Source organism: Bos javanicus, chromosome 8 (genome assembly GCF_032452875.1).
Source record: "Bos javanicus breed banteng chromosome 8, ARS-OSU_banteng_1.0, whole genome shotgun sequence".
Taxonomy (NCBI): domain Eukaryota; kingdom Metazoa; phylum Chordata; class Mammalia; order Artiodactyla; family Bovidae; genus Bos; species Bos javanicus.
Window position 1 is genome coordinate 36,933,354 of NC_083875.1, and position 19,392 is coordinate 36,952,745.

General features: G+C 38.4%; 1 protein-coding gene across 13 annotated transcripts in view; it reads left to right on the forward strand.

The window, feature by feature from the left end:
- Positions 1-19,392, forward strand: part of PTPRD (protein tyrosine phosphatase receptor type D) — a 2,538,842-nt gene that overhangs the window by 2,299,876 nt on the left and 219,574 nt on the right. For 7 of the 13 annotated variants that reach the window (XM_061425298.1, XM_061425300.1, XM_061425301.1 and 4 more), the window contains exons 14-16: positions 13,722-13,910; positions 15,887-15,904; positions 17,513-17,623. In XM_061425298.1, coding sequence (XP_061281282.1) covers positions 13,722-13,910; positions 15,887-15,904; positions 17,513-17,623 — 318 coding nt within the window. The remainder of the gene's footprint in view (positions 1-13,721; positions 13,911-15,886; positions 15,905-17,512; positions 17,624-19,392) is intronic. The other 6 variants (XM_061425299.1, XM_061425309.1, XM_061425302.1 and 3 more) reach the window with 1 other exon arrangement.

Sequence of the window (19,392 nt, forward strand, 5' to 3'; positions counted from 1 at the left end):
ATCCACTAAGAAATAAAAGCTTTTCTGATTGATTCATAGCTGTATTAACACAAGCATACCCCTCTGTACATAGTAATTTTCAAAGAGGATCTTCATTGTATCTTGTTCAAAATTACTTTGGAAGACTAGACCTTATATTTATATTTATTATTCCATTTGAAATATCATTTACTGACTGGCAGTTTGTTCCTGCTTTCAATAATTTCTTTCTGACTTAGAGTAGCCTTTTACTAAAATTAGACACCATTTTATTTATATATATTTTTTCAGTTTCATTCGTATGCATATCATTTTGATAGTGGCCCAGAAACCTAACTAACTTTGCTAGGAAGCATTGATTTAACTTTTCTTTCTTTTCCCTTTTACTTTTCTGTTTTCAGTCTCTTACTCAGTTCACTTGCAGGAAGATTGATTTTGAATAAAATGGTCATGATGTCAAAACAGTATAAATTATATCCTGCTCTCATCTGAAATGGTGAATAAGAAGCCTTTACACTGTTTTCTTTAAGAAAAGAGTAATAAATGTTTTCCCCCATCTTCAGGAACTGTATTCTGGGGGGGGGGGGAGTCATTCTTGTTTGTAGCCTGATAGTGTGGTTTATTCTGAAAGATTTTGATTTAAAAACTCATTTGCTGTTCAACAAAGTAGCACATACTCCAACTATGTGCTTAACCCTTCAGCCTTCCAGCCTCTGAGACAGGATCTGTCTCTTCTCCCAGCCAAAGCCATTTTGGTAGTTGTTCCTTGTCCCATAATACAGAGGAGACCCCTGTGTGGTGTTAGGTCATAGGGTTGATCTGCTGAGTGTGAATCTGGCTCCTTCTCTGGTTTGTGTACTGTCTTTGGGTGTCTGCTCAAACGGAATTCCTGCCATTTATAACCGTTTATAGATAACTGAAATAGAAATTATAGAAGGATTAAAGACATAGGCACAGTGCTGAATCTGAGCTTGGTAGGGAAATTGTTTGACATTTATCGTCATTTTCATAATCTTCCATTTCTCATCTATATTTTATTGGCTAATACAATAACAGAATTCTGTTGCTACCTGGAACCAGTGCTAAAAAAATGAGAAGTCAATTGATATATATTAAATGATGAATCCTTTTTATATGAAAATATTATTACATCTCATGAAACTTTAGTCATTAGTACTTTCTGTTTAAAAAAAAAATAAAAGATGACCAAGTATTTGGAATTATTTTTGTTGTGTTTTCCAAAATGTGTTTCTCATTTCATGAGAAATGCTGGGCTGGAAGAAGCACAAGCTGGAATCAAGATTGCTGGGAGAAATATCAATAACCTCAGATATGCAGATGACACCACCCTTATGGCAGAAAGTGAAGAGGAACTAAAAAGCCTCTTGATGAAAGTGAAAGAGGAGAGTGAAAAAGTTGGCTTAAAGTTCAACATTCAGAAAACGAAGATCATGGCATCTAGTCCTATCACTTAATGGGAAATAGATAGGGAAACAGTGGAAACAGTGTCAGACTTTATCTTTTTGGGCTCCAAAATCACTGCAGATGGTGATTGCAGCCATGAAATTAAAAGACGCTTACTCCTTGGAAGGAACATTATGACCAACCTAGATAGCATATTCAAAAGCAGAGACATTATTTTGCCAACAAAGGTCCGTCTAGTCAAGGCTATGGTTTTTCCTGTGGTCATATATGGATGTGAGAGTTGGACTGTGAAGAAAGCTGAGTGCCAAAGAATTGATGCTTTTGAACTGTGTGTCGGAGAAGACTCTTGAAAGTCCCTTAGACTGCAAGGAGATCCAACCAGCCCATTCTAAAGGAGATCAGCCCTGGGTGTTCTTTGTCAGGAATGATGCTAAAGGTGAAACTCCAATACTTTGACCACCTCATGTGAAGAGTTGACTCATTGGAAAAGACTCTGATGCTGGGAGGGATTGAGGGCAGGAGGAGAAGGGGACGACAGAGGATGAGATGGCTGGATGGCATCACCAACTCGATGGAAATGAGTTTGAGTGAAGTCTCGGAGATGGTGATGGACAGGGAGGCCTGGTGTGCTGCAATTCATGGGGTTGCAAAGAGTCGGACACCACTGAGCAACTGAACTGAACTAAGTTATGGCACTGTTCATGATGAATATTTATTCAAAGAACAGTAATTGCCATAGAAAAAACATGATGCATGATGACGTAAAAATACACCGAATCTTAGAATTAAAAGAAATGAAAAAAATATTTTTTACTGTGTGTATAACCAAGACCAAGTAACAATTTTGCTGAGTCTTTGCTTTGTGTCTATGAAAAATGGTAATTATTGTATCACCCTTGCCTAGTTCAAGCAACCCTAATAAGTCTCCAGTGGTATTGGTGCTTCCAAGTATTAACAACAAAGCTTTGCTGTCCCAAACATTTAGTATTATTTTTTAAATTTGTTTTGGGGAACAGATTCAGTGACAATATAATTTGTTTTATTTGTTCTGTTGGTTAATCAAAAAGCCTAAAATCTTGTTCAGAGTGAGAAATGAAGGCTTTTTACTAGCTTTTAAGAAGTTACTTGGCACAGACACCACCCTCTAAATTCACCTGTATGTCTATATAATCCCTGTTTCTTTATGATTCTTGTAGAAAATTTTTTCCATTTAGTTTATTGCTGCAGCTCTTGTTATAGCAAGCCTTACAGTCACTTGCTTCTGTTCTATTTAAATCTTTTGTGGGAGCTTGGGATAGAGTAAGTACATATAAGCTGGTATTTTACTAGATGTCAGGCACTAGTGCCAGGCAGTACTAGGAATATTTAATGTATTATCTCATTCAATCTCCAGTCTATGAGTTGGGTACTATTTTTACTCCCAAAGAATCTAATTATCCTACAGATAAAATTAAATCACAGCAATATAGAGATTCTCTGGATTACTTCATACCCGGTGCCTGACCCAGTCTTTGCACAGAGAAGGCTTTCAATAAATATCTGTAGAATGAATGACAATCTATTGGCTGTCCAGTAGATTTTTGAAACTAGTAGTTCAGAAGGTCATTTTCTTTCAGCCTAATGCAACTTTCATAAATCTGAAGATACTTTCTTATTTGTCTATCTTAAGATTAATATATATTGACATTTTTCAAGTGGATTTTTTCTATCTTAGTACTGTTTCTCTAACAGGTGGCTATGAATTTCACCATATATAAAGGGTATAACACTTTATTTAAGAAAATATTCTTCATACTATCCATCTACTACTTGACTTAGGTTAAGAAAAACTTACCTTATGCAACTCTTTCCTCCTTCAAAAAGATAGTTGTGCTTCTGTAACATTATAAGATGAATGCCTGTAAAGCTTCAAAATATCCAGCCACTGTGAAAAGTTTGATCCTGAAAGTGAAAGAAGACCCAGCATCTGCCTCACATGCAGCTGACTGATTCACTTGAATGTTAATGTTTGTTTGAATATCAAGAATCCTATTATTCTAAATATAGGATAGCACAGTAGAGATACATATTCTATTGTGTTCTTTTGAGTTTCATTGTGTTCACACTTAAGGTTTTTGTTATGTGGTTGCCGTTTTGACTTGTAGGTACTTAGAACCAACATAAGAAGGAAGGTTTCCTGTAAAATGAGGCTTTCCTGATGGCTCAGATGGTAAAGAGTCCACCCTACAATGCAGGTGATCTGGTTTCAATCCCTGGGTCAGGAAGATCCCCTGAAGGGAACGGCTACCCACTCCAGTATTCTGCCATGGAGAATTCCATGCGCAGTACAGCCCAGTGGGCTATAGTCCATGGAGTCACAAAGAATCAGACATGACTGAGTGACTATCACTTTCCCTTTCGCTTTCCTGTAACTTAAGAAAGCAGGATCTGACCATGTGTTTCCCAGTGCAACAACTGCACTAAATTAAAGGAATAAATTGAACCTCTCAAATGAAAGTTGTTAGCTAATTAAATAAAACCTATGACTATAAAAATGTGAATTAATAACTATTTTGTGAATTTGTAAGTTTAGTACTACTTAAGATATAAGCAGTCTATAACTCTGATTCAGAGTTCCAAAGAATAACAAGAAGAGAGAAAAAAGCCTTCCTCAGTGATCAATGCAAAGAAATAGAGGAAAACAAAAGAATGGGAAAGACTAGAGATCTCCTCAAGAAAATTAGAGATACCAAGGGAACATTTCATGCAAAGATGGGCTCAATAAAGGACAGACAGGGTATGGACCTAACAGAAGCAGAAGATATTAAGAAGAGGTGGCAAGAATACACAGGAGAACTCTACAAAAAATATCTTCACAACCAAGATAATCACGATGGTGTGATCACTCACCTAGAATCAGACATCCTAGAATGTGAAGTCAAGTGGGCCTTAGAAAGCATCAACGGACAAAGCTAGGTGATGGAATTCCAGCTGAGCTATTTCAAATCCTGAAAGATGATGCTGTGAAAGTGCTGCACTCAATATGTCAGCAAATTTGGAAAACTCAGCAGTGGCCACAGGACTGGAAAAGGTCAGTTTTCATTCCAATCCCAAAGAAAGGCAATGCCAAAGAATGCTCAAACTACCACATGATTGCACTCATCTCACACGCTAGTAAAGTAATGCTCAAAATTGTCCAAGCTAGGCTTCAGCAATACATGAACTGTGAACTTCCTGATGGTCAAGGTGGTTTTAGAAAAGGCAGAGGAACCAGAGATCAAATTGCCAACATCCTCTGGATCACCGAAAAAGCAAGAGAGTTCCAGAAAAGCATCTATTTCTGCTTTATTGACTATGCCAAACCTTTGACTGGGTGTATCACGATCAACTGTGGAAAATTCTGAAAGAGATGGGCATACCAGACCACCTGACCTGCCTCTTGAGGAACCTGTGTGCAGGTCAGAAAGTAACAGTTAGAACTGGACATACATCAACAGACTGGCTCCAAATAGGAAAAGGAATATGTCAAGGCTATATATTGTCACCCTGCTTATTTAACTTAAATGCACAGTACATCATGAGAAATGCTGGGCTGGAAGAAGCATAAGCTGGAATCAAGATTGCCAGGAGAAATATCAATAACCTCAGATATGCAGATGACACCACCCTTATGGCAGAAAGTGAAGAGGAACTAAAAAGCCTCTCGATGAAAGTGAAAGTGGAGAGTGCAAAAATGGCTTAAAGCTCACCATTCAGAAAATGAAGATCATAGCATCTGGTCGTATCACTTCATGGGAAATAGATGGGGAAACAGTAGAAACAGTGTCAGACTTTATCTTTTTGGGCTCCAAAATCACTGCAGATGGTGATTGCAGCCATGAAATTAAAAGACGCTTATTCCTTGGAAGAAAAGTTATGACCAACCCACATAGCATATTCAAAAGCAGAGACATTACTTTACCAACAAAGGTCCGTTTAGTCAAGGCTGTGTTTTTGCCAGTGGTCATGTATGGATGTGAGAGTTGGACTGTGAAGAAAGCTGAGCACCAAAGAATTGATGCTTTTGAACTGTGGTGCTGGAGAAGACTCTTGAGAGTCCCTTGGACTGCAAGGAGATCCAACCAGTCCATTCTAAAGGAGATCAGCCCTGGGTGTTTTTTGGAAGGAATGATGCTAAAGGTGACTCCAGTACTTTGGCCACCTCATGTGAAGAGTTGACTCATTGGAAAAGATGATGATGCTGGGAGGGATTGGGGGCAGGAGGAGAAGGGGAGGACAGAGGATGAGATGGCTGGATGGTGTCACCGACTCGATAGACATGAGTTTGAGTGAACTCTGGGAGATGGTGATGGACAGGGAGGCCTGGTGTGCTTCGATTCATGGAGTTGCAAAGAGTCAGACACAGCTGAACAACTGAACTGAACTGAACTGAAGACACTATAGGCGCAGTGATAAAGACTCCACCTGCAGGACATACAGGTGTGATCCCTGGGTCAGGAAGATTGCCTAAAGAAGGAAATGGCAATCCACTCAAGTTCTTTTTGGGAAATCCCATAGACAGGGCGGCCTAGTGGGCTACATACAGTCCATGGGATTGCAGATTTTGACATGACCTAGCAACTAAGCAATGAACACTGCAAAATATAGTTTTGCCTCCTAGATTATATTTAAATTGAGAAGACCAATTTATCCCCAGAACAATTAAATAACGATTAACTGTTTAAATAGGTGCCACTGGGATTTTCCTGATGGTCCAATGGTTAAAACACCACGCTTCCAATGCTGGGGTGGGTGCCAGGGTGTGTGTGGTGGTGGGTTGTGTTTGTCTCTGGTTGGGGAATTAAGATCTCACAGATCATGTAGTAACCAATAAATAAATAAAGTTACTTTATAAAAAAGGTGTTTTTTTTTTTTTAAAGAAAAAGATGCTGTTAAATAAATCCAGTGGAAATTCAGAGATACCACATGAATAAATGCAGACATGGTTGTCCAACTTTCCTAAGCATGTCTAATTCCAAGTGTTTATGAATACTGTAATGGTGAAAAAGGAAATAACATATAGCCATGCCCTCTGTGAGTTTTGAAAGCATTTAAAGAGAGGCCGCTATGAACTGTTTACTCTGTATATACACCTAGACAATCAAGTGTATTTGGCACATCTTTTAATATGTCTTTTCGAAGAGTGTACCGCTGATATAAATGGCATGTTTTTTCCTTCATAAACGTGTTTGCTATAAATTCATAAATTAGAAACGTGGCATCATGGTAAACAGCCCTTTACTGAAAACTTCTTTAAATAATTTGGGACCAGAGTCAAAGCACCTGTCTGATTGAATTCACTGAGTCCTAGTAAAATTAGGCAGGAAGAACTGCTTCTGGCTACCTTGGAAGGAGGCTGTGGTCTTAGCAGGCAATTCAGTTTTGTGTTTCCTATCAAATAAGAGAGATTGAGTGTTTGCAGAATTGGCACAAAAGCAAAGCATCATTAAAATTGTTTATGGATGAACAATGAAAGCAGTTTGAGCAAATTATGCAAAAGCTATTACTTGATCATTCACAGATATCTGAAGCATAATTCCATACCAAAAAAAAAAAAAAAATAGTCAGACTCTTTTCCTCTCATATTCCTTTCAAGTTCTGGGGAGGGCAAGGGTTTTTAACAAAAGTTCCACAGCAGTGGGAAGTTAACTCTGAAAATTGCTGATGTTCATTTTTCTCTTTCCTTAATGGAACTGAAAGTTTCATATCAGCATGTTTCATTAAGACCCCAAACAGATCCAGAGAATGTGCTGTATCTCCAGGTCTATTATAGCTGCCATTCCAAACAAAATATGTATGACTTCTACAATTCACTAAGCACAAGTGTGTAGTAATCTGCCCTTTAATGGCCTCTCAAAATGACAGACGGAATGGCTTTGTGAAGGTCAAGTCTGATTTAAATTGTTGATGAATTAGTAGCTAATTCTACGTGATTGAATATTAATATGGAACAGTGATAAGTAAGGCATTTTAAATCTTAATGAGCACTTTAATGAATAGGACAAAATGTTTTTCTTTTCAACTCACGTAAAAGTTTAAAGCTACTAACATAATGACAATTTGTTAATTTTTGATTCTGTATTTTCCTGTGAAAGTTCATGTGCTTAACATATAAAGGATATTGGGTTTTTCTTTTCTCAAGTTTCTGGTACTGTACATTTGATGATCTGTCAAATTGATGTAATCAAATGGCCAAGGCAGTTTTATATAAATCACTAATAAATGTAGAGATGAAAAAAAAAAAAACAAACGATTAACATCTTCTAAACTACGCCCACTGAGATAAGCATACCAATTAGAAATTTCATCATTTCTACTGTTCATTTTATGTTGAATACTGAGTTTTATTGCCAAATACCTGACAGTCAGATTGGAAACAAGCCACAACTGTCAATGTGTAACAGCTCTGGCTCTGTAAATCTGTTACATTGTGATGTTTCTCATGAAAATTTAATGAAGAATGTGCATTCAAAGGAGTTCTGTGCAAAAGGGGGATGGATAGAATTTAATTACCCTTATTAACAATAAGAAAGGTGCTCTCTTTACATTCTCCATGTGATTAGGATGCAAGAATCATTATCTTTGTTGTGCACTGTGTCTATGGAAAGGGAGCTTTGGAGTGTTCTTTATGAGCCAAGATGGAAAAGAAAGGTCATGCAGACATTTTAGACTGCTTTCCATAGGGCACAAGTCGGTTTTATCAGTGGTCCCCAAGGTGAGGTCTTCATTTCTTATAAATTGTTATTAATTCTAAATTTCTTTGGTAAGAGCCTTTAGTAAGTGGCTCAACAATCTCAAGTCTTTGACACTTGCCACTGATGGGTATATAGAATATTGGCATGGTTTTCTAGAGAGACAAACTTGTTGAAGAACAGTAATGACTGGTAGAGCAGTGTTCATGCATGCTGTTGTAACTCATAGTTAGATGCCAATGGAGGAACTCAGTGCCCTGGGAAAGACAGGAACAGCTTAGGAATCCCAAGGTAATTGTTTTATTAACAGAAGTCAGTTGCTTTAAATATGGAAATTGACAATAACAAATTCTAAGAGCTTTTTTAGAAACTCATCTGTAAGTAGTTAGGCATGTAGTTGACTTAGGGGCACTTAAGGTAAACTCTCGCCTGGAAAATCCCATGGTTGGAGGAGCCTGGTGGGCTGCAGTCCATGGGGTCGCTAAGAGTCGGACATGACTGAGCGACTTCACTTTCATTTATCACTTTCATGCATTGAAGAAGGAAATGGCAACCCACTCCAGTGTTCTTGCCTGGAGAATCCCAGGGACGGGGGAGCCTGGTGGGCTGCCGTCTGTGGGGTCGCACAGAGTCGGACACGACTGAAACGACTTAGCAGCAGCAGCAAGGTAAATTATTCTATACTTTGAAGCATTCCAGACCAATGGCTGCCAAGTGAGATGTTTAATAATGTAATGTGTGTGGTGCAGTGGCTTTTGAGCATTTTTATTTATTTTCTTTATTCTCCCTAATAACATTAAAACTAAGCTTTAGATTTACAAATACACTGAATAAAACTTTAAAGCCATTAAAAAAGAAAAAGCCTGATGAAATTCAAGTGGAATAGAGTATTAAAAGGACTTCCCTGGTGGCACAGACGGTAAAGCGTCTGTCTACAATGTGGGAGACCTGGGTTTGATCCCTGGGTCAGAAAGTTCCCTGGAGAAGGAAATGGCATTAAAAGTATCATATCCTAATTTTCAAAATACTCTTTACCTGATTTGTAATTTTAAACTTTCCTTGGAGCCTTGAAAAATCATCTTGAAATTCCACTCTTAACCACACTTTCTGGCACTTGTCCTTTGTAGATGTGGGTCTGGCTGACAGCGCACGAGCATTCAAATAAACAGAAGGTATTGCTGCTTCCTCAAAAGAGCCATGCCTTTCAACTTAAGTAAAATGTATAATAGCTCATCGAAGTTAACTCTTTTTTAGTCTCTGACCGTGGGACAGGAAAATATCTCTTGTGAATCCATGTGTCAAACCCAACTGCTTCAGCAACTTTTTTTGGACTTTCCATAGATCACGCTGTAGGACAGCTAGAATCTACTTTTCCCTGTTAACCCCTGATTTTCTCTTATAGTCACCCAGGTTTAATGTTCAGGATACTATCCATTTCTTGGGAGCTTTATTCTTGAGTAGTATTTTGAGATTCTTCTACTATTCACGATCAAAATCTCCTTCCCTCTTTCTGAACTATTCCTCTGATGAACTCTCTACCATAAGTAGTTTTGTACTATGTGTGGTAGAAACCTTTATAATCACTGTGATATATTCATAGTTAGGCTTGGGCATCACAGATTTCTCAAACTCTGTCAATTCAGACTAGCTTTATGGGAAGGGATTTGGATACAAGTGAGGCATGGAGAAAATTTGTGTTGTAGAAGGATAACCTGAGGAGATAAATTGGATTCCCTGGTGGCTCAGACAGTAAAGAATCTGCCTGCAATGCTGGAGACCCTGGTTCGATCCCTGGGTCGGGAATATCCCCTGGAGAAGGGAATGGCTACCCACACCAGTATTCTTGCCTGGGGAATTCCATGGTCAGAGGAGCATGGTGGACTATAGTCCATGGTGTCACAAAGAGTCAGACACGACTAAGCAAATATACATATATTTAAACTAAACAGTATTTAAAAAATACAAGACAGTGCATCTAGGTACTTACTACTACAGTTAATCTGAGGAGGAAAAGATTAAGTCTGTCTGAGTGAGTTTTGAAAAGCTTTATAATGAAGATGGTTTTGATTGTGTGGCTTTCTCAAGACACAGATGGAGTACTCATTGGATATGATTTATATAAGGAATGGTGACAATTTCAGTGTGGGCAGGAGAAATGTTTCCTTTGAGGAAGGTTATCCATGAGAGGCTGAGAAAAATGGGCTGTGATTTTAAAAGACTTCACTAGCCAGATTTCGCAGATTTGATTTACCCTTTAGATGTTGAGACAGTAGAGAACACATAGATTTGATCAGCAAGGCAGTGGAGTCATCAAAATGTAACCTTTTCCTTTGAAATTGTGGATGTTTAGCAAGACACTGAAGATTATTCCAGAAATCGTAGGGGACATCCAAGTGGAAGATAGGTATCGTGTCTGATTGTTTCTGTTTGTCTCACTGGTTGTGCTCTTGAGTCATTTGCAATTGGTGGGTGATGACAGTTCATCAAAGGTCATGAGGAAGTGATGATTACATCAACTCCAGGCCCCAATTGAAAGTCAAAATGTTTCATAATAGTCTTCAAACAGCCAGATTCTAATGCAAATATTATTGCCCATATAACTAAAATGCCTTCAGTGCCTCAACAGAATATACCTTTCTAACACTGACTGGAAGAACTGGTCATATAGGATATCAATGTGGGTCATTCTTGAGGGACTTAAGAGGACTTTAGTTTCTCAAGATCTAAGATATGGAGAAATTTTGATTAGGGATAGGGAAATAGCAACCCAGTCCAGTATCTCTGCCTGGAAAATCCCATGAACAGAGGAGCCTAATGGGCTACAATCCATGGGGTCACAAAGAGTTGGCACGACTTAGTGACTGAGCATGCATGCAAGGGAGAAATGAACTTTAGATGAGTTGAAGATTCAAAATTGACCCATTTCAACTTTTTAATGACTGAAAGTGGTTCAGGCCTTTGGAATGGAGGAAAGTATTCTCTCACCCCAAGGAATGGATGTTTCCTTGTTGAACTCTTGAGTTGCTTTTGTTCTTTTCTTCTTTTGTAAGGGAAACTTTCAGATACTTTTCTGACAAATTAAAACTCTCTACCGAGGGATTAATTCAGGTTGAACCTGTTCAGTTCAGTTCAGTTCAGTCGCTCAGTCGTGTCCCACTCTTTGTGTCCCCATGAATCACAGCATGCCAGGCCTCCCTGTTCATCATCACCAACTCCCAGAGTTCACTCAAACTCACGTCCATCGAGTCGGTGATGCCATCCAGCCATCTCATCCTCTGTCGTCCCCTTCTCCTCCTGCCCCCAATCCCTCCTAGCATCAGAGTCTTTTCCGATGAGTCAACTCTTCACATGAGGTGGCCAAAGTACTGGAGTTTCAGTTTTAGCATCATTCCTGCCAAAGAACACCCAGGGCTGATCTCCTTTAGAATGGACTGGTTGGATCTCCTTGCAGTCTAAGGCTCTCTCAAGAGTCTTCTCCAACACCACAGTTCAAAAGCATCAATTCTTCGGCGCTCAGCTTTCTTCACAGTCCAACTCTCACATCCATACATGACCACTGGAAAAACCATAGCCTTGACTAGATGGACCTTTGTTGGCAAAGTAACGTCTCTGCTTTTGAATATGCTATCTAGGTTGGTCGTAACTTTTCTTCCAAGGAGTAAGCGTCTTTTAATTTCATGGCTGCAATCACCATCTGCAGTGATTTTGGAGCCCGCCAAAATAAAGTCTGACGCTGTTTTCACTGTTTCCCCATCTATTTCCCATGAAGTGATGGGACAAGATACCATGATCTTCGTTTTCTGAATACTGAGCTTTAAGCCAACCTTTTCACTCTCCTCTTTCGCTTTCATCAAGAGGCTTTTTAGTTCCTTTTCACTTTCTGGCATAACGGTGGTATAATCTGTATATCTGAAATTATTGAGATTTCTCCCAGCAATCTTGATTCCAGCTTGTGCTTCTTCTAGCCCAGCGTTTCTCATGGTATACTCTACATATAAGTTAAATAAACCTGTACTTGGGTAAAAAAAAATATATATATATATATATATATATATATATATATGTATACACACACACACACACACATAGAGTTTCACTTGAAAGTTAAAAGAAAACCATAATAGACTAAAATAGGAATAGGTTAGTCCAGCTAACCTGCTTGTTGTCCCTGCCCTCCTAAAACTAGCTGTGCTACATCAGTGATTTCCCCTCAAGGAAAAGTTTCCTTCTGAATAGTTGTACTTCTGGTGTGCCTTTCTTTCTGGACAAATTGACTTTCCTTTAAGAATTTTCCACAGTTTGTTGTGATCCACACAGTCAAAGGCTTTGACATAGTCAATAAAGCAGAAAAAGATGTTTTCCTGGAACTCTTTTGACCTGCCTCTTGAGAAATCTGTATGCAGGTCAGGAAGCAACAGCTAGAATTGGACATGGAATAACAGACTGGTTCCAAATAGGGAAAGGAGTACATCAAGGTTGTATATTGTCACCCTGGTATTTAACTTCTGTGCAAAGTACATCATGAGAAACGCTGGGCTGGAAGAAGCACAAGCTGGAATCAAGATTGCCGGGAGAAATATCAATAACCTCAGATATGCAGATGACACCACCCTTATGGCAGAAGGTGAAGAGGAACTCAAAAGCGTCTTGGTGAAAGTGAAAGAGGAGAGTGAAAAAGTTGACCTAAAACTCAACAGTGCATGAGATGGTTGCATGCCATCCCCGACTCAATGGACATGAGTTTGAGTGAACTCTGGGAGTTGGTGATGGACAGGGACACCTGGCATGCTGCAGTCCGTGGGGTCTCACAGAGACAGGCATGACTGAGCAACTGAACTGACACTGATTGTGACTTTCCTAATGGCTCATTTCATAGCTTTCTTTTGGTGCTCACTGACCTCCTCAGACACACGTTGTATAATGACTGCTTCCATGCTGCCAGAGAACTTGATTCATCTCTTGGTCATGGTTTTTAATCACATGTTTGAGCTATTTGTTAGGTTTTCGGCCTCTTCCTGGACTACACTCCTCTGGCCAGAAACAACATTGTACCATACACTAGCCTAACAGTGCAAGTGCAAAGCTACTTGGATTATGTTAGTTTTTCAGTTCAGTTCAGTTCAGTCGCACAGTCGTGTCCAACTCTTTAAGACCCCATGAATTGCAGCACAGCAGGCCTCCCTGTCCATCACCATCTCCCGGAGTTCACTCAAATTCACATCCATCGAGTCGGTGATGCCATCCAGCCATCTCATCCTCTGTCGTCCCCTTCTCCTCCTGCCCCCAATCCCTCCCGGCATCAGAGTCTTTTCCAATGAGTCAACTCTTCGCATGAGGTGGCCGAAGTACTGGAGTTTCAGCTTTAGCATCAGTCCTTCCAAAGAACACTTAGGACTGATCTCCTTTAGAATGGACTGGTTAGATGTCCTTGCAGTCCAAGGGACTCTCAAGAGTCTTCTCCAACACCACAGTTCAAAAGCATCAATTCTTCAGTGTTCAGCTTTCTTCGCAGTCCAACTCTCACAATGGGAAAAGTTACCAGTCAGTACCTCTTGAATCTTGGGTATCTGCCTTCATGACATGTTTGTATCACCTTTTGTCTTGCAGAGGATCAAATTCCCCGGGGCTTCCCTACTATTGATATGGGCCCACAGCTGAAGGTGGTTGAGCGTACACGCACCGCCACCATGCTTTGTGCAGCCAGTGGGAATCCAGATCCAGAAATCACGTGGTTCAAAGATTTCTTACCGGTCGACACAAGCAACAACAACGGGCGTATTAAGCAGTTACGATCAGGTAGGGTCTTGTTACTGTTTCCATGACCTCCTAGAGAATTTTAGTTTTTCTTTTTCGTTTTCTCTCTATTTTTATTTTCATTTTATTTATTTTTATTTTTTAGGTATTAATTTTTCTCCCTCTTCTCTTTCTCTGTTATTTAATGTGTTGTCTGCGTCTGTGATGTCATAACCTGTTTCAGAGTCTTTCTTCTCTTCTTCATGTTTTGCAGCTTCTGTTTAATCCACATTGCTCACTGCTGTGACTGTATTTTTGATAATTTTTTTTTAGTTTACTGCTCTTCTGCAGTATTTGATGGATTCATTTTCTCCTGTTTCTTTCTTATTTCTGTTTTCTTTTGAAACAAATTTATTTCAACATTGGACTTCATTCAAAACTTGCAAGGAGTTCCAATGGTTATATCCATTAAAAATCAAAAATGTTCATATTAAACACTAAAATGATTCTGTTTTATTAAAGTGTGTTTCTCTGTCTTCTCTACATTTTAACTCATCAAACTACCAAAGTTTAGTAAGTTTGGGCTCATCTACTTTCTTTTCACTAATACATAAAACACAGAAATGTTATCTCATAAGTATCCAGATGTATTTTTTATAAAGTCCTTTACAAAGTACCAATGAAAGGAGGGGATTTTTATTAATCTTATTATAATATTATTATGAGTGAGTATTTTGTACACATTTGCCACAGTAGTGTGCGCCCACACTAAAGATTTTTAAACCCTCCAGTGACTGGATCTACAGAAGTCTGCTTTTGGTTGGTGTAGACTCCAGCTTTTGCTTCTCTCTCTCTCTTCCTCTCTCTCTCTCTTGCTACCTGTTGCCCTTTCTCCCTCTCCCATCCCCACCCCAAGTTTATTCATTTGCTCTCTTTAGACTAAAAGTAGAGATAATTCTAAATCTGTTAATTTTTAGAGCCTGTCCCTAGGTAATTTCACAGGGATGTATACAGTAAGCTGTTTACTTTGGCATGGGTAGTAATATTGATAATATAATTCTAAGTTGTTTAACTGCCTGTCTTCCCAGAATTCTCAGCTTTTGACCTGTCCTGTGATGTTAAAGCGTCTTGTTAACTGCCTCTTTTGCTTGTTGTCAGCAGAATTGTGTAGATTAGCATTCTGTTATTGTAAATAAAGAATTAATTATTCACCTGTAACATAGATGATTTAGTAATAAAGCTTTAACTCTGAAAAATTTGTACCAAATTATAAGGAATATAATAATATTTTTATGCTGTCTTTCTTCTCTCCGTATTTAAATCTCCAGAATCTATTGGTAAGTGCTTAGTTCTGAAGCGCACTTCACCCCCACTAATTTCCATATTCAGATTACTATTATTATTATTAATAAAATGCATGGCATGCATTTTACTAACTGTGAGTGTAGACACAAGATTTCCTTAATGGCGTGCACATTCACACATCCACAGAACTGTTATTGTAAGAACACTATGTAGAAAAATAAAATAATACACAAGTTATATCACACAAATGTAGCAATGTAAGTAGTGTAAGATATATCCAATGAACAGTGTTTGTTTCTAGTTAGTCTTTAGTATTTCCTATAACAGTATATATATATGCATATCTATATATATACTTAAATAGATTAGCCAGTATTTTCCCCAATTCTGTCTTTAAAAATATTGCTTAGTTCTTTTTTTTAAGAATATGAGGCATATAAGATAGAATTCTCACCCTGTATAATCCCAGACCTAAGAACTCATTTGCTTCTCTGATAAAGGCAATGCTGCCTATTGTGGTCTTTGCCCTCTGTGGTATAATGTAACTTGCTTTTATGATCTAATAATACTATCTAATATATTCCTGTTTTACCAGTAGAGTAATTCAAGTTTCTTTTAAGACCTTATTTAATTCTGTAAATCTAATTTAATTCTTCTCCCCAGCCCTAGCCTCCTTCTTCTCGTACTAATGCTTCTTCTTTCTAATCTTATTTGCATTCATATTATCCACCCAGGTGGTACACCAATAAGAGGTAAGAGTGCTGAACTAACGTTCACAGAATGATCTTGCTCATTCTTTCTGTCCTTTCATCACTCTCATCTTTGTCCTGTTTTCAAAATCATTCCAATAATGTCCATCAACTTTATGATTTTCCTTTGTACTGTTTGGTTATGATTGGTGACTCTCATCTTGTGAGTTTTTCTTTTCTTTTTCCTTCTTCTCTTTGTTTTGTTCATTTCTTTCTTTATGAAAATGATTCTTTAAGTTGTGATATGCTTCAAAGAAAGCATATCCAGGTCTTTAGACCACAGACCAGTCACAGCGTACCATCTGTCCCTCTTTTTTTCCTTTTCTTCTTCTTCCTTTTTCCTTTTTTTCTTTTTCTTTTTTCTTCTTTTTCCTTTTTTTTTGTCCAACTGGAGAAAAAAAAAAAAAAGATCATTTTTTTTCTTCCTTAGCTGTTCTTGTTCCGGACCAAAGTCAAGATGGTCTGGAGAACAGTGGCAGACATGCAGAAGACAGCCTGGAACACCTGCTTTTTGTCTTTATCTTTCAAAAGGTTTTTGCTTTTGTTCTTCTTTTTTCTCTTACTGTCTTAAAAGTCAAAGAATGACCCCCTTCCACCTGATCACACTCGCCTGCAATCTGACAACAGTGCTTTTTTCCCCTCCCACTTCTTTTTTTCTTGGATTACTCGCCTCTGGATTTTTCGAACTTCTGTCCTTCAGGCTCTGGAGACAAAGGTGCTGAGTATTCTTGGTGGTATGTGGTATTGATGGTTTTTCAGACTTTGACTCAGTGTGCATTTCTTTTATAATTCTTGTTTTGTATTTTTCTTGGGGTTTTGTGACACCACACTGCTAATCCCACTGGTGGATTTTGATGGGTGTCTTAGGGGATCCGTCTCGAGGTCCTCAAGCAGTGGTTGGTTGGCTCTCCGGGCTGGCATAGGCCGTGCTTTTTAACTTTTTTAAAACCTTCTAATTCAATTACTCTTTGTTTTTCAGCAAACGTAATAAATGATTGTAAGTCGTGGCAAACTGGTCTTTCTTTTCTTAAAAAATCTGCATGTCTTAAGGGAGTTTTGTTTCTTTAAGTAATATTTTCATGATATATAATGACTAATTTTAATATTTTTTGCTTCATGCAGCCTTTTTTGTGCTTGCTGCGTATTTTTGGCTTTCTTCAGCAGAAGACTTTCTTGAAAACCCGGCCTGGTTTTTTTTGAGAGTACCTCTCTTTTGCGCCACTTTTGCTACCAAAATGAAACAAAACAAAAACCAAAAATTAATCTTTTGTTTGATTTAAAAGCCATACTTCCTTGAAGCAGTCTCACCCATCTTCATTTTATTAGTCTAGGAAATAAGCGTATTAATTATGAGTAGAATTCTTGCTTGGGAAAAGATAAGTTTTTATTATGCTAGCGTTGATGATGTAAAACATTTTTAAAAAAGAAGAAATAATCTCTGTATGTTTTTCTCATCGCATCATTTCTGTCTGTGCACCTTAGCAAGAGATTGAATCGACGTTGAGCGGATCTTCCTTTTGCAGGGCTTTTCATGTTGTTGAGGTTTAGCTTTCTGCACTGAGAAAGCTTTCTCTGACCATCTCTTTGGCAATATATTTTATATCCATGCAGGAGCCCTTCAGATCGAACAGAGCGAAGAATCTGACCAAGGAAAATATGAGTGTGTTGCCACCAACAGCGCGGGCACTCGCTATTCTGCCCCTGCCAATTTATATGTCAGAGGTAGGAATGACGTAACTGTGGCATCGCGTGTTCATTCAGGCTCAGGGGGAATTGAGATATCCACAGGGTCTGTGTGACTATGTCAGGGTTTAATCAGCTGATGTGCTAATAATGACAGTAGCCGAAGCATTTTAGTGGGTAGAGAATTAAATATTTTAAATACATGGTTAAAAAAAAGTGGACCACTCTTGAGTAAAATCTATCCTGAGGCTTGAAGTTTGTAAGTATATTTGCATTTTGACATCTTGATTATTATTTTAAGTGCATTGATTGAACTGTGTTTTGCATTGGTTTGAGGTTTTCTTTTCCTTCTCCTTTTTTTCTGTTGCTGTGACTCTTCTGTTTCCTTATCAAACCCTGAGATAATTGCTTGGTGTGCCACTAATCAGTTCTCTGTGCAACTCCAAGCATAGAGGTGTTTATGTCTTCATGACCTCTGCTGCAGAGTTGTAAGGATACAACTGCTAATCTATAAAAAAAAAGAAATAGGTGCTGCATTCAAGTAGCACAGTTGTATTGTCTTCTTCCTTTTTATACTTATTTATAAACACATAGTATTATCATGTGCATATGCTTATGCATATATATAGATGTATATTTACACACACACACAAGGGTTTTTTTTAATTACTCACTTTCTGAAAAGTTTAATCTCTTGATTGCCAGGGAACAGTGATTGTATTTTAAATCATATCATTGTCCTTGGGAGAAGAATGAATGACGATACATCCATATTTTCTTAAAAGTAATAGAAATGATTAAATTTTGAGCTTATGAATGGCTGTTCCTTTCATTTCAACTAGAAAGAAATACTTCTTCCCTGGAGTTCTCAAAGCTGCTTCCTATACTTTTATTGTCCAATGAAAGCGCTCTTATTCCTGATCTCCATGCCTATGAATAACCACAAAAGATGTGGGTGGGGAGTGGGGATATGTAAAAGACAGTAAAAGCTCTAAGTTACAATAAAATGAGTTCCCTCAGGAAAATATCTAGCTTGATTTTGAAATTTTTGTTTGAGATAATTTTGTTTCCTTGGGGATGTTTTTCTCTCTTGTCATTCTCTGGAGTCTGGGGTGGGAGAATATGAAGAAAAACTATTTCTTCTCCAAATTCTTTGAAAGCCCCTTGATCCTTTTTCTCACAGTGGTGACCTCCTTTGCTGCATGAGGCATGTGTACCTTCTTCAATGGAAAAATTTCAAAATGATGCTAGCTATTCTTTCTAATACTGTTGTGTTAGTCCTTGAGGTGTTGCTAACTTTTTCAGCTGAGGTAGGAAAGATTAAATAAATCAGATAAAGATGTTCAAGTAGCAGTTGAAAGCCTTGATATGGCCTTTTTACTCTCTCTGTGTTTCCCTTGTTTTTCTCCTTTCCTCATTTCATTGTGTTCTGCATCAAACCCCCTACATCCCTCAGAGCTGCGAGAAGGTTGGTGTGTTTTTTACTTTTTACCCACCTTACAAAACTATTAATTAAACCAATAACAAAGAATACAAATGAAATGAATGTAGCTGCATTGTGGTCTTCTTTTGGTTAATGGTATGTTCTAGCAGAGAATGCACTTGGCCATGGCTTCCGGTGCTTGCTGGTGGCTCCTAACTGTGGTGCATGATGGGAGAGAATGAACCTGGGTGCATGGTAACGGGTAACACTTAACTCTCAGGTCCGGTGAACTTGGTCAGTGTTCCTGCTTTCCTTCCTGCTCCACTTTTCCCGTCTCCTGCCCCACGTTTAATTTCTGTCTCACAAAGATGCCTGCTGCCCATAG